This window comes from Pelodiscus sinensis, chromosome 4 (assembly GCF_049634645.1).
Source record: "Pelodiscus sinensis isolate JC-2024 chromosome 4, ASM4963464v1, whole genome shotgun sequence".
Classification (NCBI taxonomy): domain Eukaryota; kingdom Metazoa; phylum Chordata; order Testudines; family Trionychidae; genus Pelodiscus; species Pelodiscus sinensis.
This window is the reverse complement of record NC_134714.1, coordinates 99,008,818-99,031,176: the sequence shown is the minus strand read 5'-3', so window position 1 is coordinate 99,031,176 and position 22,359 is coordinate 99,008,818. Positions and strand designations below refer to the sequence as shown.

Genomic DNA, 22,359 nt, shown 5'->3' with positions numbered 1-22,359 from the left:
AACATGGCTGCCGCTTTTTTCCGGCTTGGAGATAAGCTGGAGAAAAGCGCCAGTCTAGACATGATTCTCCGGAAAATAAGCCCTTTTCCGGAAGATCTCTTATTCCTTTGAAGTAGGAATAAGAGATCCTCCGGAAAAGGGCTTATTTTCCGGAGAATCACATCTAGACTGGCGCTTTTCTCCGGCTTATCTCCAAGCCGGAAAAAAGCGGCAGCCATGTTAATGCAAATACTGCGGGGGATATTTAAATCCCCTGCAGATTTTGCTATTCCGATGTGCTACATTAGCATCCCTTTTCCGGAAGGGATGCCAGTGTAGACGTAAACGTACTGTGTAAGCAGTACACAGGCATTGAAGGCAGGAATCCTCTCCTGCACCCATATTCCTCCCAGACCCTGCACCCCAATCCCCTATCCCAAGTCACAACCCAAACCCCTGCATCCCTACCCCAGGTCACACTCCCCTCCCAGACCCTGCACCCTCTCCTGTACGCCAGTTTGCTGCCCCAGGTCATAATCGCCTCCGTCATGCAAACTCCCTGCCAGATCCCACACCCCAATCCCTTACCCTAAGCTCCCTTCTGCACCCAACCTCCATCCGAGACCCCGCACCTCCTTCATTAATATAACCACCTACAAATTCTTGGAGTGCCTCCCCCCCCATCAAATATTATTGCCCAGCCCTGTGCTAGATCTTTTGGAGGATTATATCCCCAAGTGGTGCCCACATGCTGTTGCTTACATAATTTCCATGAGAGTAAGGGAGATCTGTTTCCCCATAGGTGGAGCACTGAGGTATGGCATTGGGACTCACACTTTGAACAGCCCGACCCTTGAGCTGTCAGAGGAGCACATGGGTTGGCCATCAATATCAGGGAGGCTCTAAGGAAGCTCTTTGACAATGAGGGGGCCTGAGATTTCTGTGTTGAGGTTCTGAGTGTGGCGATCAAGCCAGAGCATTTGCTGTGGGTTGTTTAATACAATATAAAAACTCATGGAAACATGCAAGACATTTGTCTTTATTTGTATTTTAAAACAGCACAGCTCTGCTAATGTCCAGCTTTCATCCTTGGTTTCACAGGGAGTGGAATATAAGGGAAGTAACCATTGCTAGATTGTGATGGGGGCATTGCGTGGGGGGGGGATGTAGAAAGTTGAGGGTCTGTAACATACAATTAGCAGCCCTGAATAAAAGCCTGTAACATAAAATCAGCAGGCCTGAAATCTAGTGAGCAAGACTTTGTCTCAGTGAAACTGCAGGCAGGAAAGAGGCTGGGCTAAAGAGAAACAGTATAAGCAGGGTCAAGCATAAAGAACACCAAAAAGTGTCAGGCACAGACCATAAAACACATTCCAGAGGGGTCATAACAGAACACCTCGTTAAGAAACATCTTGGTACCAACCACCTCCCCACAAATAACAGACATATCGACCTAGGTTCAGGACCAGGTCTAAATTGACAGCATGATGGATAGTGATGGAAACCCCCCTTCTGTGAGATAAGGTGTGGTAACTAGGCAACAGAGGATAACAACCTGATACATCAGGAGTGATGTGTAGCTTGTTTGTACCTCTGCATAAAAGTGCACCCAAAAGGGCAATTTATTGACCATGGCAGGGGGGAAAGGGGTGGGGAGGCTGCTGGAAATCCAGGGCACTTAGTTGGGTGTTAGTTCATTGCCACAGCTTACATAAGGTGTAGTGGCGCAACAGTGAGTCTGTTTGCTGACAGCTATTAGTGTATGTCACTTGGCAATAAACCAGCTCGGGTGCTTTTGATCCTTATCTGATTCGTGGTCTCTGGGGACTCTTAGGGAGTCTGTCTTGTTGACCAATTGTGCATGGTTAATGTGTTTCGACAGGGGAGCACACACATGCATGCACGCAGCCAAACGTTTATCATCATCATGATGGAGTACAGGACCTGTCATGCACCACCTGACTGATGACACCGAGGTATCAAACAAAAGCTTATTCTATGCTGACTGTGTATAGGCTATTCATGTACAATGTGTGTGTGTAAAGTTATGAATATGGGTTTTGTATTTATGTTTTAAATGTTTTCTCCTGGGAGGGGCGGTTGTTCAATGTTGCATGAACAATGGCTCTAAAGGGCTGCCAATTGACACCTGAGGAGCACACAATGGCCCTTTACCTAACAAGGGCACACCTGGGGACTAAATGAATCCTTGCCTAAAAAGGGCAGAAACTGGTTTGCGGGTCATGTGATCAGCCCATTCTGGGAAGCATCATCATGTCAGGAGAGGAATGGGTTTTCCCTCTGCATGGGCAAGATTATAAAAGTATCATGAGGGTGTCTCCATCTGGTCTTCACTCCTGCCCTCCGCTCTAGAAACACCACTGGTAAGGACGGAGGGCCAGGACAAATTTGTTGAACCATCCTGCCATAGGATGTGCTCCAGAGACTTTTGAGCCAGCAGTTTGTAACATCTCTGCTAAAAGCCTGCATCAAGCATTTGACGATTGATGTATATAATATATTCTCTTTAACAATCTCACTCTCAATCTTTTCTTTCTTTTATTAATAATCCTATAGATTTTAGATGCTCAAGGACTGGCCCAGCGTACTCTTTAGGATAAGATTCAGGGCGTAAATTGATCTGGGACTGTGGCTGGTTCTTTGGGACTGGGAGAGCCTGTTTGGAGTTGATGAGATGGGGTTTATAACCTCTCACCTGGGTAAGATGCGGTGCTGGTTGTGGCACAGGGAATGCTGGGGCGTTAAGGGGATTTGCTTGTGAGGCTTCTTCCTGGCCAGAGTGGCAGCTGAAGTGCTCAGTGTGGCTGGTTTGGTGCCTTATAGGGAAGGACCCCAGTCTTGGGCTGTATGTAGCCCTGGTTTTAAGCAATTCGCCCTGATTTGATCCTCTCAGCAGTGCCGCCAGACCAACCTGGTATATTACATAAGCATGCTGAGGAAGAAGGCTTCCTGGATGCAGAATTGCACCTTTGCAGCCATGCATGATGATGTGGGGAGGTAGAGGAATGGCTGCTGGGAAAAGAGTTATGGACTGGGCACCTTAGGTTATGGTCCCTATTATTGTTCAAGAGGATTATACTTCTCAGGGTGTCATTTTGATCCTGCATGAGCTCTAGCATGCGTTCACTGGTCTCCTGTTTCTGTTCGTTGGCCCTACCTTGTCACTGGTGCCATCTGTGCTCCCTTTGCTCCCTCTCCCTAGCTGACACATCCCTGCTGAAGGTTAACAAGCAAACCCAGGCTGAGCATCTGAAGGGCAAATGGGGGGGTACTCCAGACTTTATACAGCCAAACTGTGTTCTGTGTTAGGTCCAGCAGCGCACACTGAGGGCTGGTTTGGAAAAGTATCTTACCAAGGGGATGGGCCAAAGGCAGCCCTGCCATGGAATCTCCATGACCATCTCCCAGGAAGATTCTACTGCTATCCAAGCCTGAATCGATGCTGTGTTTGGCCATAGTGAAATTCAGCCTCTAGTCAACCTGTACTGTTGCCCCTCCCGCTCCCAACTGCATAGGCCACCCCACATGGCTGCTGAAGATTGACAACCACTTAGCCCTCAACCCAGCCAACCTGTTCAGCAACTACTCTCTGGGGCCCCACTTCCATCCAGCCCTGCATGGCCACAGCCTGCTCAGCCCACAACGTGGCTTGCCTGCACAGCAGCTGCTCACAGGGGAAAACACCTCCATCTCGCCCTGGATGGCTGTCGTCTGCTCAGCCCCCAACCCTGACTGCCTGCACAGCAATGTACCCTGCGTCCCTTCCGTTGCTTCACCATGCGGCATCGCATCAGTGATGAGTTGCTAAGCCTCCTCGCAAACATCATTTCAGAACAATTCCTTGCTGCTGGGCATACAAGTTATTACCAGATTGACCCTCACCTACTGCCCCTCTTCAGTCTCTTAGTCAATTTGTGTCTGGGACAAGTATTTCTGGCTCCTTTCTCTCCTGAGGAGTATCCAGTGTCCTTGGGTTCGGTCTTGGGCTTCTCACCCAGAATTCCGCCCAGGTCTTTATAAAACCAGCATGTTTTGGGAGAAGCACCAGACCAGCTGTTGACCTTCCCTAGCCTTGTGGTAGGCCTGCCAAAGCTCCTTGATCTTGGCTCTGCATTGTAGGGTGTCTCACTCATTCCCCTTGGTGACTGTATGTGTCCCAATTATTACAGGTCACTTGCAGGTCCAATTGCGCCGAATCTTTACCCCACACACCGATTAGATCCAAAAGCTCCACATTGCTCCAAGAAAGGGAGTGTTTTCTTGAGAAGACACTATGAGGACAACCCTATAATGTGCCACAGGATATGGATTTAAATTTCCTGGGGTTTGCAGATGGGAGGGGAACATCCCTTTACCTGTAAACATTACATGGCCAAAGGGCAGCTAAGTTCAAGGTGATATCCAGAGTGGCTAAACAGGGCATTGTGGGATACATGCTGGAGTCCCATAAACTCAAGAAAAAAACCTGCCTGGTGCATACTGCATGATTATGAGCAGCGTACGGCGTACAGTCCCTTGTGGAGGTGGAATTTTTCTGCTGTTAAAAATGGCTGCATGTTGCGACATTTCATGCTGAAATGTGGACACTCCAAGGTTTTTGCTGTCCAAAAGCAGTTTTTCTTGAGAGAACATGCCAGGATAGACAAGGCCTTAGTGACAGAATGCCTTTCAGATGCCCCTTGCACATGGAGAGCTAGGCAGGAAGGCAGCTCTAACATTGCTGTGCTAGAGCGACCCCCAAGCTAGGCTGGAGCAGGTCCCTGCGTGGCTGCAGCAGCCCCCTGCCCACCGTTGGTGGGGAGCTGCTCCAGCCGTCACTGGTTAACCAGAACTAGCAAACCTTTCACACCCCTCATCCCAAAACAGAATTGTCTCTCACAGTCAGAGTGCAGACATGCAGGACAGATAGTGCTGCAAAACTGTACAGTTCCAGACACAGTAATTCAGTTCCTTGAACTGTGATCAGTTGTGCTGGGCTGATTTACATAATCACAGCCTGCTTATTTCTCAATGGCAAGCTACCCTGTGAATTCCTGTACTTTGAGTGACAAATAGCCATTTTACAAACACTGGGTTAGGTTGTGACTCCTGGCATATTCAAATTGGTGAATGAGCAGTTACTCATGCAAATGCCTGCAAGGGGACTATTACAAGACATTTTTAATATCTGAGAAGAATATCATGAAGACTTATGATCATGAAGACATAGTAAGATCAATTGCAACCTGCCCTCTTTTAACTCAAGCGCATTATTATATATTAATGTTCCCCCATTGTGTCTTTGTCTCCCTTCATTTACAGTGATCTTTCCCCGTTAACAGCAAACTCATAATTATACTGAACCTAATTTCACAGGCTGAATTTCCATGATTAAGCAAAAATCCCCATAGCCACCAATATTCTTATGTCTTCACTCCTTTTAAGGAAATTAGAATATTACATGGATCAAAGAGAATACATTCTGGCTACATATAGACTGGCATGATTTTCCGCAAATGTTTTTAACGGAAAAGTTTTCCGTTAAAAACATTTTAGGAAAAGCGCATCTAGATTGGCACGGACGCTTTTCCGCAAAAGCACTTTTTGCGTAAAAGCGCCTGTGGCCAATCTAGGCGTGCTTTTGTGCAAAAAAGTCCCAATCGCCATTTTCGTGATCGGGGCTTTTTTGCGGAAAACAAATCTCAGCGGTCTACACTGGCCCTTTTGCGCAAAAGTTTTGTGCAAAAGGGACTTTTTCCCGAACAGGAGCAGCATAGTATTTCCGCAAAAAGCACTGATTTCTTACAGTAGGAAGTCAGTGCTTTTGCGGAAATTCAAGCGGCCAGTGTAGACAGCTTGCAAGTTTTTCCGGAAAAACTGGCCAGTCTAGACACAGCCTCTGTGTGTGCTGCCCTGCAGCAGGATTTTCACCGATTCACAGCATCCTTCCCTCCTCATAACACAGGGAAATAAGAGGCTGCTCAGTGTGAAATAAAAACTTCATTATGAAATATTTCAACCGAGTTTGTGAGTTAAAGAAATGCCTTGCAAATTTAGCAGAAAACACCCCAAAGAGTAATCTCAAAGGGATTTTCAAATACTGTTCTTCCACTCTCCACGTGAAGGCTTTCACACAAAGCACCTGGATGTGTTGAAAATCAGAACACACTGCAAAGTCCATCTATTTCAACAAGTATTTGGGTTCTAATTCTGCTCCTGCCACAGTTAATGTCAAACTCCCATTGATATAACGGTACAGAATCAGGCCCTTAAGGAGGGTAGAGAGAGCAAGGGATGATTTGTTATGTTTTCTTGATTCAAGGCTGGCTTTATACTTCTGTGGGATCTGCCCGTTTTGCCATGGGGGCAGGAGGGAAGGTTTTATGCATTCTTATTTACCAGGGTTTCTAGTGGTTGGAATCAGTCTTTTTTAAATGTTCCAGCTGAAATACAAATATCCATATTACATTTCCATTTGTTACATTTCCAAAATACCTCAAGCAGAGCCAGCAAATCTGTAAAGAATGCTATAAGGTAAGAGCTTACATTCTGCAATGGTCAGCGGTGGATAGGTAAGGTAGAATCCAACCAGCTCAGCTGAAAGCTGATTGAGAAGGTAGCTGGAAATAGTGCCATTCAGGGCTTTACTCTGATTGCTCACCACATAAAACAGAGAGACAGCCTGGGAGACATTTGATGTGTTCAGAATCTGAAACAAGAGTAAAGAAACAGTGGGAGGCTATATCTCCACCCATTAGTTGCACGTGTGATATCATCAAACCAAATAACAAACCAGAGATATATTGACAGTGATCATCGCTTTCCGTAAAAAGGATGCTCAGCTTCATTACTGACAGAGAAGGGTAGAAAAGGAGTCATCACCCATGAGGACCACATTTTCCAATGGGAAAAGGGCAAAAATCTGAGGAGGATGAGGCTGGTTATTTGATAGATAAAATATTAAAAAGGCTTTCCTTGGGGAAAGCAGCAGGCGTCCTGACCCTAAGAAATACCTGAGGAGCCTCACTCCCTTCTCTATACTCTTTCTGAAGTGGCACAACTCTTCTCCCCTCTCTTCCATCTTCTGAGGAAAAGGCCCTCCCCTTTCTTTCTAATCTTGCTGCTGTGTCTGCTCCCTTCCTTACCACCTCCTCTGAGCCTCCTTCTACCCATACTGTGTCGGCATCTGCTCAGGAGTACAAGGGAGGAGGGGTGCTAAGAGAAGCTCCCTTGTACCTCCTTTTCCCTCCTCTATTGCCACGCATATCAGCCACAAGCTAAGAGATTACTGAGCCAGCAAGAGAAAAATGTTAACTTTACTGTTTTTATATAGGTTCTGCTTTATGTTTACTCACTTAAATCACTGAATTTAGCTGCCCTCTTTTTAAGGTTAGAGTCAACACACAAAATACATCACGTGATAGAATGCTCTGCCCTAAATATTACTATTGATTCTACAGGATACCAAAACCACACAGGACTATAATCAATAAACCCAATGGTTAGTATATTTATCACTAACACAATTCTCTGCAGCATAGATGCACCCTGTTTGATTCAGGTCCTCAGAGTCAGTGGGAAATATTCCACAGTTCCTTGGGTCAACTTCCATAGAACTCTCCATCCCAAAGCTGAGCAAAATATGTCCTGTGGGCCGAAATTGGCCCATGGACCCAGCAGAGAGCCTCAGGCAGGCTCCCTGCCTACCCACCCAGGCATGCCACTCAGAAAAGCGGCTGGGCGTCCCTCTTTGTCTTTGAAAAGGTGTGAGCCCGGGAGAGTGGGGGAAGAGGGTTCGCTTACTGCCCCTGCCTCCAAAACAATCCCATTGGTCAGTTTCCAGCCAATGGGAGCTGCCTTTTTGAACAACAGACAGCACATGAAACATTCCTCCCTCTTCCTCTCAGGCTTGCAGCTATTCACAGACCCACATGGCCCCTGTAGCCAGTGCAGGAGCAAGGTAGTCATGGAGCCTGCCTGAGAAACCTGCTAAGCTGCTGAATGGGAGCTACCCATGTAAGTCTCCTAGTCAGAGCCTGCCTCTGGCACCCCAGCCCTTCCCTCCCCTCAACCCTCTGCCTCCCCTTGCTCCTGTCCCCCTACCTCACATAACTCAAACCCTCTGCCTCTCGTCCTGCATCCATACCCCTCCCCAGACCCTGTCCCCCAATCCTCTGCCCCAGGTCACAACCCCCTTGTGCCCTTGGTCACAACTCAGACCCCTGCAGCCCAGTCCCCTGCCCTAGATCACAACAGGATCCTTCATCCAAACTGCCTCCCAAACAGTAGGGAGCTGGCTTTTAAATCAGCTCTCTGTGAGCGTCAGCTCCTGCCTACCCCCTCCACACCACTGCTGCCTCTGTAAGAGGCAGAAGTATGGGGAGGCACATGCGGGGAACTAGCTTAAAAGCCAGCTCCCCGTGTGCACTGGCTCCTGTCCTGATACAGAGGCAGTGTGTGAGTGGGGTGTGGGTGTACTCAGTTGATGATTCCGGACTGACTCTCACAATACCATAGCAGGCTCAAGCACCCCAATCTCCATGCCCCTCTATAGAGCTGCCTTTATATCAGGAGCTAATATATTTCACTTCTACTCCTGTCCTATACCCTTTTAACTCTGTCACAATACAGAGAAATGCAGGACAATGTAGCACTTTAAAGACTAACAAGATGGTTTATTAGGTTTATTGCTACATTGTCCTGCATTTTACTTCAACTACCCCAGACTAACACAGCTACATTTCTATCACTATTCTACAATACAGAGAGAGAGAGAGAGAGAGAGAGAGAGAGAGAGAGAGAGAGAGAGAGAGAGAGAGAGAGAGAGAGAGAGAGAGAGAGAGATCTTGCACTTTATTGTCAGAAGGAGTTCTGTTGGAGCTGACTAGTAATAAATATAAATAGTATTAGAATGATGACTATACTCAAAGATGAAACTCAGTACATTTTCAGTTTAGAAAAGTGACATGAATAATGGTTATTCAAATAATAAAACAGTTTTTCATGCAACTGAACTTTATCACCTTTTTTCACAAAAGTTGCATCCGTAGGATTAGAAAAATGCAAAACTGCACAATATAATATGAAAATATAAAAACATTTCCATAGTGATTATCAATGTATTAAGTTGACATTAACATTAACAGTCTCTGAGTGATAGCCATGTTAGTCTGTATCTTTAAAAACAATGAGTAGTCCTGTAGCACCTTAGAGACTAATAAATATATTAGCTTATGAGCTTTTGTGGGTAAAACCCACTTAGAGTCATAGAATCATAGAATCCTAGGATTGGAAGAGATCTAAGAAGGTCATCAAGTCCAACCCGTGCTAAAAGCAGGACCTACCACAACTAAATCATCCAAGCCAGGGCTCTGTCAAGCCGGGACTTAAAAACCTCTAGGGATGGAGATTCCACCACCTCCCTAGGTAACCCATTCCAGTGCTTCACCACCCTCCTAGAGAAATTGGTTTTACTAACATTCAACCAAAACTCCTCCACTTCTCCTCCACTCCATTGCTCCTTGTTCTGTCATCTGTCACCACTGAGAACAGCGTCTCTCCATCATCTTTGGAACCTCCCTTCAGGAAGTTGAAGGCTGCTATCAAATCTCCCCTCACTCTTCGCTTCTGCAGACTAAATAAACCTAAATCCCTCAGCCTTCATAAACCATGTGCTCCAGCTCCCTAATCATTTTTGTTGCCATCTACTGGACTTTTTTCCAATGCATCCACATCCTTTCTGTAATGGGAGGCCCAGAATTAGATGCAATACTCCAGGTGAAGCCCCAGCAGTGCTGAATCAAGGGAAAAATCACTTCCCTAGATCTGCTGGCAATGCTCCATCTAATACACCCCAATATGCTGGTCACTTTCGGTCACACTGTTGACTACTACCCAGCTTCTCATCCACTGTAATCCCCAAGTCCTTTTCTGCAGAACAGCTGCTTAGCCAGTTGGTCTCCAGCCTGTATCAGTGATTGGGATTCTTCCATGCCAAGTGCAAGAGTCTGCACCTGTCCCTGTTGAAACTCAATCCTCCAATTTCTCAAGGTCGCTCTGGATCCTATCCCTACCCTCCAGCATATCTACCTCTTTCCATGGCTCAGAACAGTGTTTCTCAACCTTTTTTTTTTATAAAGTACCCCTTTTAAAAAAAATTATAAGTACCCCCAGTACTTACAGTTTTCAGACACACAAAATGTTTTCTACCATTGCAACACATTTGTTTAAACAACTTAATCATAGCCAGCAGGCAATGAAATGTTTGGGTGTAAAAAGTAAAAAAATAATAAAAGTGCTGTAAAACTTAAAACAAAAATTCAGTTTTCTCAAAATTCCAGTTGTGTTGATGTACCCTCCAGACTTCTCTTAAGGGTACTTGTACCACTGGTTGAGAAACACTGGCTTAGCATCATCTATGAACTTCTGAGGGTGCAGTCCATCCCCTCATCCAGGTCATTAATAAAGATGTTGAACAAAACCAGCCCCAGAACCGACCCTTGGGGAACTCCGCTTGATACCAACACCCAATCTAGACAGACTTTCTATCTACCTTACAGTCCATTTATCCAACCCATACTTCTTTAACTTGCTGACAAGAATACTGTAGAAGACTGTCTCAAAAGCTTTGCTAATTCCTCTGATAAAGTGGGTCTTACTAATTCAACTTTGAGTATTCATCTGATGAAGTGGGTTTTATTCACAAAAGCTCATAATGTACACAAGCACTCTTAATGGCAGGGAATAATCATATATGACTTAAAGATTAGTGAAAGAGATTAAATTTTACCCGAACTGTTAAGTTGTTGCTAGTGTTTAACACCTTTCTTTCAGCATCCTCGAATGCTTTCTGTAATCGTTGCTCCATGGTCTGAACAAACTTGCATGATTGTATGTTGTCTGTCTGACCCACAAACTGCAGCTCTAGAACAGGAATAGCATGTGTGTGTTTAGTGAAAATACATTCCTTGCCTGCATAACTAGAGATCTGAAAATCCGCAGCTATCTGCTTTATATCCGTGGGTATCTGCATCTGTGAATGTGGATACGGATATCCGGGGACCATTTCTGCAAATATAGATGTAGATGAGGATACAAATTTTGTATCTGTGCAAGTCTTTATGTATAATGCCTATAATGACACAACAAAATGATCAATTTAAGAAATCAAATGAGAGATAGTAATGTCATGTGAGGTTCGCTTATGTTTTTAAGCAGTATTATAAACAATTTATCATTAACATAAAATACAAGAATTAAAGCCTGTGATTAACAGCACAAATAAAAGGATTGTTTTTGCAGTGGTACATATGACTATGTTCTTGTTCAAAGCCTAAAGGTATGTCTACACTTGCACCCTAGTTCAAACTAGGGATGCAAATGTAGGCAACCAAAATTTCTAATGAAGCGGTCATTTAAATATCCCGCTTTTCATTAGCATGGTCTCGCCTACGCGTTACTCCACTCAACAGCTATTTCGAAAGTGAAAATGCGTGCCGGGACACATTAGTTCGAACCAAACCCCGTGGTTCAAACTAACGTTACTCTGCATTTCGCATTAGTTCGAACCAGACCCCTTGGTTCAAAATATCCCTTAGGAGTAATGTTAAGTGAAAATTTTTTTAAACATGACTAATATCTTTAAAGTCATTGGTTCCTCACAGGAATGAAACAATTGTCATACAGATTCTTATTGTTTTTTCTCTGGATAATAGTATACTCAACAAGGTGTCTGCATTATATTGTATATGCTTATAAAATCTCTTTGTAACTTAAAATGTGTCTTTATAGGCTAGCACAACACTTTACCTATTAAATGACGAATCAGTCTGGAGATACACAGTGGCTGTGTCTAGACTGCATCCCTTTTTCGTAAAAGGGATGCAACTTAGACTTATCGCAATTGCAAATGAAGCGGGGATTTAAATCTCCCCTGCTTCATTAGCATAAAAGTGGCTGCCACTTTTTTCTGGCTCGGAGCTTTGCCGGAAAAAAGCGCCAGTCTAGACACGGATCTTTTGGAAAATAAAGCTTTTTCCGAAAGATCTCTTATCCCTCTTAAAATGGGGGGATAAGGGATCTTTAGGAAAAGGCTTTATTTTCCGAAAGATCCGTGTCTAGACTGGCGCTTTTTTCCGGCAAAGCTCCGAGCCGGAAAAAAGTGGCAGCCACTTTTATGCTAATGAAGCGGGGGAGATTTAAATCCCCGCTTCATTTGCAATTGCGATAAGTCTAAGTTGCATCCCTTTTACGAAAAAGGGATGCAGTCCAGACACAGCCAGTTAGAGATGTAATAGTGTAGTCGATTAACCAATAAGCAAAAGCTTAAAGGTTAATGCCATAGACTACACACATTCCTTGTTCCCGTTCCCTCCTCCTCCCTCTGATGCTTTGCATTTTTTAGCAGACTGGCCAGCAACCCGGCTCAGTCCTGGCTCACGCTAGATCTGGGACCTACTCCCGCTGCGGCTCTGCATTTAAAGTGTATTAGGAGCCTGGCTCAGTTCCGGCTTGCATGGGGTCTGGGAGTTCAGCCCTGCCCTGCTCCCCAGACAGACACTACTGCCACCCCACGCTGTGCAGCAGTGAGGGGTGACAGGCAGCTGATCTGCAAGGGGAACTCGTTTTTAAACTAGCTCACCTCATGGACCAGCTCCCATCTGGCACCCCATGCTGCTGCCTCTGATACAGAGGTGACAGCGCGGAGTGACAGGGGGCTCCTCGGGAGTAGGGATGGAGTGCATTGGCTGCCAGCCTCATCTCCGGGGACTATGGAATAGTCGACTAACTGCTAAGAATTCATGAGGTTACTCAACTATTCAATTAACTGATATTTAACATCCCTTTACACAGTAAGACTTTGCTCCTCACTCGGTGAAAGCTTTCAATACAGCACATTCTGCACCTATTGTGGAGCAGTTGCCCCACGTTCTCCTACTACTCTGCCTGAGCATTGGTCCAGAGAGGTTAAAGGTCTGAGGATTTCAGATATTTAAATATATTGGACCCAATTCATTCCACTGTTTTCAGTGGAGTTGTGCCTGGGACAGAAATGGCCCACCATTCTCATATTTAACGAGACATGGCACTGAGAAGAAGACTGCACATGTGGAATTGGGGGCCAAATTCTGACAGTTTCCTCTGACAGGAACTAACGGCTGAACGGAGAGTAAGTCTTGCAACTGCTACTCCAGAGATGTTATTACTTGCCTGTTTTCAGCTGAAAATGATATGCAGGTAATGGTTTCCAAGGCAAAGCCAGAAGAGCAACAGACTGAAGATTTGGCATATGCTGCTTTATGTCTGCAGTGGTGTTGCTAATACCATAAGCAATGAGCATTTCAATAACAACCGCAGGTATGAAAACCAAACTCCCCTTCACAACGTAGTAACCAACAGTCACATTATTTGATTGTTCCAGGATCTCAACCTAAAACACACAAGGGAAATGCCTTTTTTAAATTTCCATTTTAACAACTATACTGTTAGATTTTTTATTTTGAATGAGATTGCGTAGAAGTTGTATATGTAATCTGGAGGTGGTGCAATATACAGTAATTTTAATTTTGAATATAAAATCTAAAGTTCCCATCCTGCAAACCCTGACACATTGCCATCAGCAGAATTTTGGGCACAGACCAACTACAGAATGAACAGAACAGTGAGCCACAGCAAAGAACAGGAATAGAAAGAAAAATTTTGTCCCAAGAGCATACAATTTCTTGGGTCGTTAGACTCAAAATTTGTCCCCGACACTACATCAAGTTGGGATCCCCCATTAAAAGGGAGAGAAACATAACCCAGGAGGAGGAGAGTGACAGTACAGCTACTCTGCAGTTATTACTGCTCCCTGTGTGGCCATCCTGGGCTAGAAGCTCTCTCCACTCACTACTGCTGCTTTCCCTGCCTACATAGCATGCCAAAAAGGAAAGGAGAAATGTACAGAGTTATAGTTGAACAGCAAAATTCAGACCTTCCACAGTGTATTCAAATAAGATGCTTTGTGTCCTTCCTCCATCATTTTTATCCATGTTCCCTTTTTGTGTCATGACTTATAGTTAATACACTGGAAGCACAACTATGCAAAGAAGCCCTGTGCAAAGAAATGGGATTTCTGTCCCTCGCTTTATATAGACTATGGGTCTAGCCATCTATTTCACTCCAGGCTCACATTTGAGATAATCCAACATTTCATGCCATTTATCTGGAAAATAATGAACATGCTGCTCATCTATTTTTAGTAGAAACTGTTTTCTGCCAACTGCAATTTTTTGTCACTGTAGAAGTGAATGTATCAGGCACAGTGCTTCCAAACTGGAGGATGGATTGACAGCAGTGACAACCAATTTACTGGTCTTGCTTTTGCAGCTGATCAGTATTAAGCTGTGGAAGCGCTTGGCTCACTGCATGGCTGTACTCATTCCTGGCCTTCAAGAGGATGAAGCTGCTGCTGTCAGTTGCCATCTCACACAATGTGCCAAAGAGATACCTTCCTCTCTTCCCCATTTTTAACTCTTAAAACAAAAAATGACAGCCACCATAAAAGAGACCCTGAAATTTTAAGAGCCCACATAGTGTTTGGGTCACTCTGCCTTTCTTCCATGGGAAAACTACCAAAAGCATTGTACGTTCTTCCAAGACAATTTGCCACCTCTGCAATAAATCCAACGTCTGCAAATAAATTCCCCACCATGACTTGCCCACAAAGCAGCTCAATAAAGCTGCAGCCTATTTTTTTTAAATAAATAAATCAGGGGTTTTCATAGAAAGGACAGTTTTATTTCTAGTTTAAGGAATATTAATAGATAGGTTGTACTTTCTGAACAACAAAAACCTGACTGCAAATGGCAAAGAAATATTGTATATGCTCATTGTCACAGTTAGTCTGATAAATTCAGCTACAGTTAAACAAGAGACCATTACATCAGACTTATAGAAAAACAAGTGAAATAAATTCTAACCATAAAAGGGAAACACACAAGCTAAAGTAAAACTTTAGTCCTTGGGTTGCTGAATTGTGATTTGGAGTTAATCGTAACAGTTAAGTGCTCAGAGGCAGAGAACTGCGTTCTTTAAAGACCAAAATATACTCTCCAAAACATAGTAGTTTGCCATTAACTGGATGCATAATTAAAACAGTTTGTTGTTAGTGAGCATAATAATATTATGAAAGCATTGGAAAAATGTTTTCTTCTCTATCTGCTACTGGAAATAAAACTAAAAAGCTTCAGGATCTGTCATTCTAAATACTTTTTTAGCATCTAATTTTCTGGGGATGAGGATTGTTTTGGGTGGGGCGGAGGGAGGCAGGCCATGTTGAAGTGAAAGAGAAGGAAAAAATGGGATAACTATGGGGTTAAATATGCTAATTATTGCATAGCCAAAAACAAGTCTGCCAAGTGTCATGCATCTCATCTCACCGACATCTGGCAGCCCTAAGATCTCTTACATCCAGCAGGTTGCAGGAAGGGCCTGTAATTTGGTGCAGCTGGCCATCAAGGATCATTGTATCACCTGCTGAGCAATCAGCCAGGCAGCCTCTCTGATTCTTATAATACTGCTCCCTCTGCTAGATCCAATTGGATAAGGAACAGGTGGGAACAGAAGATAATGATTCCCTTAACCTGCCAGTAGGTGACACCATCTTTAGAATGTCTAGCACCAGTTCATGGATAAAATTCTGTTCCGTACACAATTCCATCAAAAGGTATCTGGCTCTGCCTATCACAAATGCAAACTACTCAGTTTTGGGGTCTTGGTGGCCTTATCCCTTTTTGTTTGAATTGGGTCTAGGGGAAATGAGATGAGATACAGGAGTTAGAAACAAACTAGACTATCCTTTATTCATTTTAATAAAAACAGAAAACAACACCCCCAAATGTCACAGAATACGAATATTCAGCACAATGTTTCTGTTTGGTGGAAAGGGGAAGACTTACTTTACTATATAAGCATACTAAACTTGCTTACTTGAGCATTGACCTTTTGGTTGAAAGCTTGTCTCAATGCCTGGGTGAGTCCTTTTGTCACAGTCTCTTTTAAGGAATAGCTGATCAGCAGCCTTCTTGTGTTCAGGAGCAGAACTGTTGAACAACACCAAGTTACACATTAGTTTGAAACATCAATGTGTTGTTTGCATAAGGGTTGGGTTTTGGTTTGTTTGTTTTTTCCTCAATTTGATCACAGTACTTCGGTCACAACACTATGAAGATTTAGTAAGAAGTTATGCTGTGCATCAGGTAAAATGAAGTTCATAACTGCAGGAGCTAGCACAAGAAAGTTCAGGGAGAAGCAATATGCACTGCACATTTTCAAAAAGAGAGTAAATTAAAAATTCTACTTCTCAAAAGTGGAAACAAGCAAATAAAAATGACATTTCATATCCACAGTTACGTTCATTTTAGAAGCTCTCCAAACTTTTGTTGATTAGTGGATTGCTCTGGGGAAAAGACTGGATCATTTACTAATTATTTTTTTTTGAAGAATAGTTTTTCTTCATGCATCGCATAGTCAACATGTGGAACTCCTCGCCAGAGGAGGTTGTGAAGACCAGGACTTTAACAAGTTCAAGAAAGAACTAGATAAATTCATGGGATAAACTCATATTAGCCAACATGGGTAGGAATGGTATCCCTAACTCTGTTTGTCAGAGGCTGGAAATGGATGACAGAAGAGGGATCACTTGATGATTATCTGTTTCTGTTCTTTCCCTCTGGGGCATCGGGTATTGGCTACTGTCGACAGACAGGATACTAGGCTGGATGGACTTTGGTCTGATCCAGTAGGGCCATTATTATGTTCTTAGAAAGACTAAGGGCTAATCTACATTAGATTCACTACATTGGTGCAGCTGCGCCAATTGAATGCATCTGGTGAAGATGCTCTATGTTGACAGGGGAGTATATACATATTTTTAAGGTGGAGATGGTATCAAAAGCTGATAACAGAGGAAGTTCATTAGCATTCTTACTCCTTCCTAGAGAAGGTACCAGCAATACCACAACACCACATACACAATTATATTTTAATACAATATGTCCCAGAAGTATTAAATTAAAGGTTTAGCTTCATTCCATAAAATTTATTTTAATTCCGTAAGTTTATTCAAGATATTACAGGATATTATCAGTCTTTCACAGCTGCTGACTATATTGTGTTATTGCTGCATCTGTTTAGGGGCCTCAGACATAGGAATAAGGATGTAATATATCCAAGAGCAGATCATTTATAGATTTCACTCTTCTGTGCCCCTTCTATGCCTGCATAAATTGGCATGCCCTTTTATCTAGGCCTCCCCTTTCCTTTTTGCCAGTGGTTCTCAATCAGGGATACATAGAGGTCTTCCGGGATAGATCAACTTATGTAGATATTTGCCTAGTTTTACAACAGACCGCATAAAAAGCACTAGCAAAGTAAATACAAACTAAAATTTCATACGTACAATGACTTGTTTGTTCTGCTCGATATACTGAAATGTAAGTACAATGTTATATTCCAATTTATTTTATAATTCTATGGTAAAAACAGAAAAGTACACAATTTTTCAGTAATAGCATGTTGTGACACTTTCATATTTTTATGCCTGAGTTGGGAAGCAAGTAGTTTTTAAGTAAGGTGTAGCTTAGAGTACACATGGCAAATTAGACATCTGAAGAGGGTACAGTAACCTGGAAAGGTTGAGAAGTACTATGCTCTATCCATCACTGCAGAGGAAGAAATAAACTATTACTGTGCAACTCATGCCCTGGAAATGGGATTTGGTTTCCTCCTTTTAACATGTATACGATAGAATGTATATGGTGTATAGATAAATTTTTTCTCTATTATTTACTATCCTCACCATCGCCTATCTTTTTGGCTTGTTAGAGTAGTCATTCCCATTGTATCTAAGGCCCACATTACTTTAAGTTATTTAGAAAGCTAACCAATATTTAAACAACTTTATTCTGAACTATATCTCATGCAAAACTGGTGTATTTCTAGATAAACAAGCTGAGTATAGAATCATACCTGTTTTAACCATAAGGTTGTTGGACAGCTGGCACTCCAGAGGGGAAACTGTTGTCACTTTATCGAAAGTTGCAGTTATAGTTGTTGTAGGAGCAGCAGAAGTGTTTTCCACTGGGGCAGAGGGGAGTCTAGTTGTTTTCGCTGATGCTGTAATAGATGCCAAAGCTGCTGTAATTGTCAGTGGATATGCAGTTGATGTTTTGGTGATTTCTGAGTCTGTGAATTTCTTCATGTTGGGTACTGTGGTTTCTATCTGTCTGTGTGTGTCTGTCATGGATGTCAGTGTGGAAGCTATCACTGTGCTTGCTTTATTGGTTAGAAATGTAGCAGTCGTGTGGGGGGGTGATGTTGGTGTGTTTCTTGGTGCAAACGGGAAGTTTGGATGTGCTGTTACTGTCGATGTCAGTTTGGAGGGAGTGTTATTTTTTGCTAGTGTTGATATAAATGTGCTTAATGCTGTCACAGACAGCAAAGGTGTGTTTTCAGTGCCTAAAGAAAACAAGGATGAAGTTGGCGCAGACTTTCCTGTTATTGATTTTGCTTCTGAAGTTGCTACGGTAGGTATTGCACCAGCCGGCATTGAAGATAGCACTGTAATGACAGAATGGGTAAAGTTGGTTGCTGGCAAAAAGGCAGAAGTTATTTGTGTTGGTGATTCATGGACAGAGGTTATAATGACTGATTGCAAAGCACTGGTGGTATGTGTTTGCAATGGGGAGCCATTGGTAGATTCATTAGATAAAGAAACTGTAATTCGAATATCACCTGTACCATTTGCATGCCAATTCTCTGAACTAAATGTAGCTTGATTTTGAACAACAGTAGCCTCATGACTAGGTGGTTCTGAAACAGAGCTGTCTGTAATGTCTGTCAAATTTCCAGAAGTTATGTATTTTTCTCTAGTTAGACTAGATATCAATGTTGAGTTTGAAAATTGTTTGGCTATTGGAAAGGAAGAAACTCTTGGTTGTGTATCACTGAGAGAACTAATTTCATTATTAGCTGAGACAATCAAATTGTCAGTGAACTGAGAAGCCAATGGTAGCTCAGATGGTGTTATGTATAAGGCTTTTGTTGACAAAGAGATATTTTCACCATGGGTTGAATGAGATGTCAGAATGCTAGAAACAGCACTTGTATAATTAGTTACAACTTCTTTCACTGGAGGCAAATACAGATGTGAGACTATTTCAAAGTTTGCAGTGAAGTTAGTGTCTCTGAGAGTGAAGAATTCACTAATGTTTTGAGTGGTGTCAATATCTTTTTTTGACTGGGCTGCAGGTAGTGCTGGAGTTGTAGGATGTGGCGAATAATGAACAGTAGATATTTCCGTGGCAAATGCATGTATGTTAAGTTGTATGACATTAGGAGACCTAATTCCAGTCAAAGATGAAGTTGAAACATTTTGATTAGATGTTGCAGATGTAGAGGTTTCTAAAGTTAGAGAGACAGAAGCAGTTTGTGTGTTTGTAGTATTGTTTATTTGTTGTTGCAGACCTGAAATTGTTGAATCTGGCATTTGATACCCAGTTTCTAAAAAAGAAGTGCTTGGAGAAACTTCTATTACTGGAATGTTGGTTGTTTCTTTTACTGACAGACCACTAACACCAGTTGAAGTAGGCACGGCTGTAACACTCCACTCAGAAGCTGAAGTTGCGATTATAGGTATCCTTGTATTATTTAAACTGCTTTCAGAGGCAGCATTTGAAACACTAGTAAAAACTGATGCTGGAATGCGTGGAGCTTCTGTTGCTAGAACAAATGATGGCAATGTATATAGTTCTGAAGGCACTATAGTGGTCCATGGTTTTGTATCAGTTGTGCTTGAAACTTGATCAGTGGTAAAATCAGGTTTATTTAAAGCTGGGAGAGGGCCATATTCTATCTCTGAAGTGACAATGGTGAATGCCCCTGTGTTTGTTTCTTCATTTTCTCCATTAGTAGCTGAATGTTGTGAGGTTGTAGAATTACGAATACCAGGCCAATTTTCAATAGAGAACTCAGATTTCGAAAGGCCTGTATTAGGATCGAGTAATGATTCTGTAGATGTATTAACAGAACCAACCATTTCTGTTTTCAAAGTACTTTCAGGCATCATTGTTCCTGTTCTGTATTTGCTGGCTAGAGTTTCTGGAGACACTCTGGAATGTAGAGATCCATAAGAAAGGATATTGTTAGCATCTATGCTGGCATACACATTGGCTGTACTACCTATTTCAAAAGGCTGATGGGGAGCCTCTCTAACTGAAAAGCCATCAGAAGATTGCAAATTATTTTCAAAAGCACTTGACAATACCACTGTATTGGTCTTATTAATGGCATCAGTTACCTCTTTTTCCAAAGCTTGACCGACTGACACTGTTGAACGAAGGGATGAAGTATTTATTAGAGGGAATGTAAAAGTGTTCTCATGGTCTGGTGTTGAGTTTGTTGTATTGTTCATATATGTTATAATATTAAAAGTATGATTTGTCACAATTATTAAGGAAGATTCTTTATTTGTTGAAAAAGTAACAGTGGCATTTTTTAAAAGGAAGTCTGATGTATTTGTAGGTGCTGGTGGTGGGACTACTGCATTGCTATTGCTTATTGCATCTGGAATAAATGTTCTTGGCACAGTAAAGGAAGACTTATTTTCTGCTGAATGGGAGGCTCTCATTGAACTATTAGAAGCTGGTGATAAAAATATTGCATTGGTAGAACCCAACATGTCATTAGCTGATGTGGAGGCCTCGTGACTCATTTTTAGTAATGTAGCTATAGTGCCCGTGGTATAAAATTGCCCATGGTGTGAAGTACTAAACATTGGAGTCTCTGATTTACTATTAAAAGCTGGTGATGATGTAGCTGGGTGGATGTCATTCTCTCGGTCAGTCACCACTGCCTTGAATGGCAGATTGGTGCGCATTGCTCCAGAGGAAGATACATTATCTGTTGAGTGAAACAATGAAGGTCTTTCAATAGGAAGCCATGACACAGTTTCAGAAACTACTGGTAGGAAAGGCTGAGGGGATATTGGTGACACTCTTCCCATTGTCTTTGTGGAATGTGTTATTGTTGAGCCATAGCTAATAAGCGATGTGATACCTGTGACCTCTTTAGGATCCCTTCTGGATAAGGGGTGATTCACTGTACTGGACTTGACAGCAGTCACTGTGCTTGATGGTTTAGGTCTGCTTGCACTAAAATGAGAGTCAGCTGAATCTACGTGGAAGAAATTTTCAAAATCTGTGGATAAAGGCACTTTGGTGGGTAATACAGTTGACTTAGAATAGATAATGGTATGAGGTGATTGTATTACCAATGAAGAAAATGAAGATGATGGAACAGTTGCAAGAATGTCTGATCCTGATGTGGTTTTTTTTGAAATGGGGGGTGGTTCTAATGTTAGCTGAGATGGCACAGAGGTACTTGAATGTGTCATTGATGGTTTTGTGGACAATGTGGCAAACATACTGATTTGAGGCAAACCTGATACAACAGGTGTTTCATCTACATCTTGAGAGGGTGACCTCACTGGTGATTCAGTTGAAACCTTGGAAGGCTCCTGGGATGCACTATTTCCACTGCCTTGGTAAAGGGTGGGTGAAAAATTAGCTTGGTCCATAGTACTGGCACCAGTCAATGTTGTTTTTATTATCTGAAGTAAGTTTGCATTCTCCAATATCTGTCTCGTTGATATGTCAGCCACTGAGGAAGACTTAATATCTGTTGAAGACCATGTTGGTAATAATATAGATCTCCAGTTAGGAAGAGACTCTGTAGAAGGGGCGACCTTTATTCGATGGTGTTTGGTACCTGTAAAATAATAATTAAAATGAATGTTCTGCAAAAAATGTGTTATCTTGATACACCACACCAGTGAATCTGAACAGGAAATGTATAATACTAGGTAAAGGAATTATTTTTCTCTGTTGATAAACATAACGAATAAACAAAATTACAGAACGTTTAAAAATATGAATATGAGAAGTGCAATGTGAGTAAACATAACTCTCTCATTGTTTAATTATATAGAAAATAAAAGATAACACCAAGTTTTATTTACAGTGATAATAATTACTGCTGCTGTACATAAACTCGGGGTGGCTTAACCTACTAGGAAGATAACTTGCTGCACTTGAGACAGCTTTTGATGTTACCTTCATACTGTGTCAAAATATTATGTGCAGTTTGTGACACTTCGTCACCTATTTTTATGGAAATATGTTTTTGAATATGAATATGCATAACTCAGATATGCTTATGCAAAACAGATCAAGTCATGTATCATACAAGAGCATGTGACCCCTGAATGTGTATACTGAATTTGTGTGCCTGTATCATTCTTGGAAGCTGCAGGGGGTAGCCGAGTTAGTCTGTGCAGGATAA

General features: G+C 42.4%; 1 protein-coding gene across 3 annotated transcripts in view; it reads right to left on the bottom strand.

Moving 5' to 3' along the window:
• The window catches only part of KIAA1549L (KIAA1549 like), a 230,017-nt gene that overhangs the window by 96,901 nt on the left and 110,757 nt on the right, over nt 1–22,359 (bottom strand). For 2 of the 3 annotated variants that reach the window (XM_075927818.1, XM_075927819.1), the window contains exons 2-6: nt 17,989–21,786; nt 15,949–16,061; nt 13,189–13,408; nt 10,769–10,902; nt 6,526–6,688 (exon numbers count right to left, since the gene is read on the bottom strand). In XM_075927818.1, coding sequence (XP_075783933.1) covers nt 6,526–6,688; nt 10,769–10,902; nt 13,189–13,408; nt 15,949–16,061; nt 17,989–21,786 — 4,428 coding nt within the window. The remainder of the gene's footprint in view (nt 1–6,525; nt 6,689–10,768; nt 10,903–13,188; nt 13,409–15,948; nt 16,062–17,988; nt 21,787–22,359) is intronic. The other variant, XM_075927820.1, reaches the window with a different exon arrangement.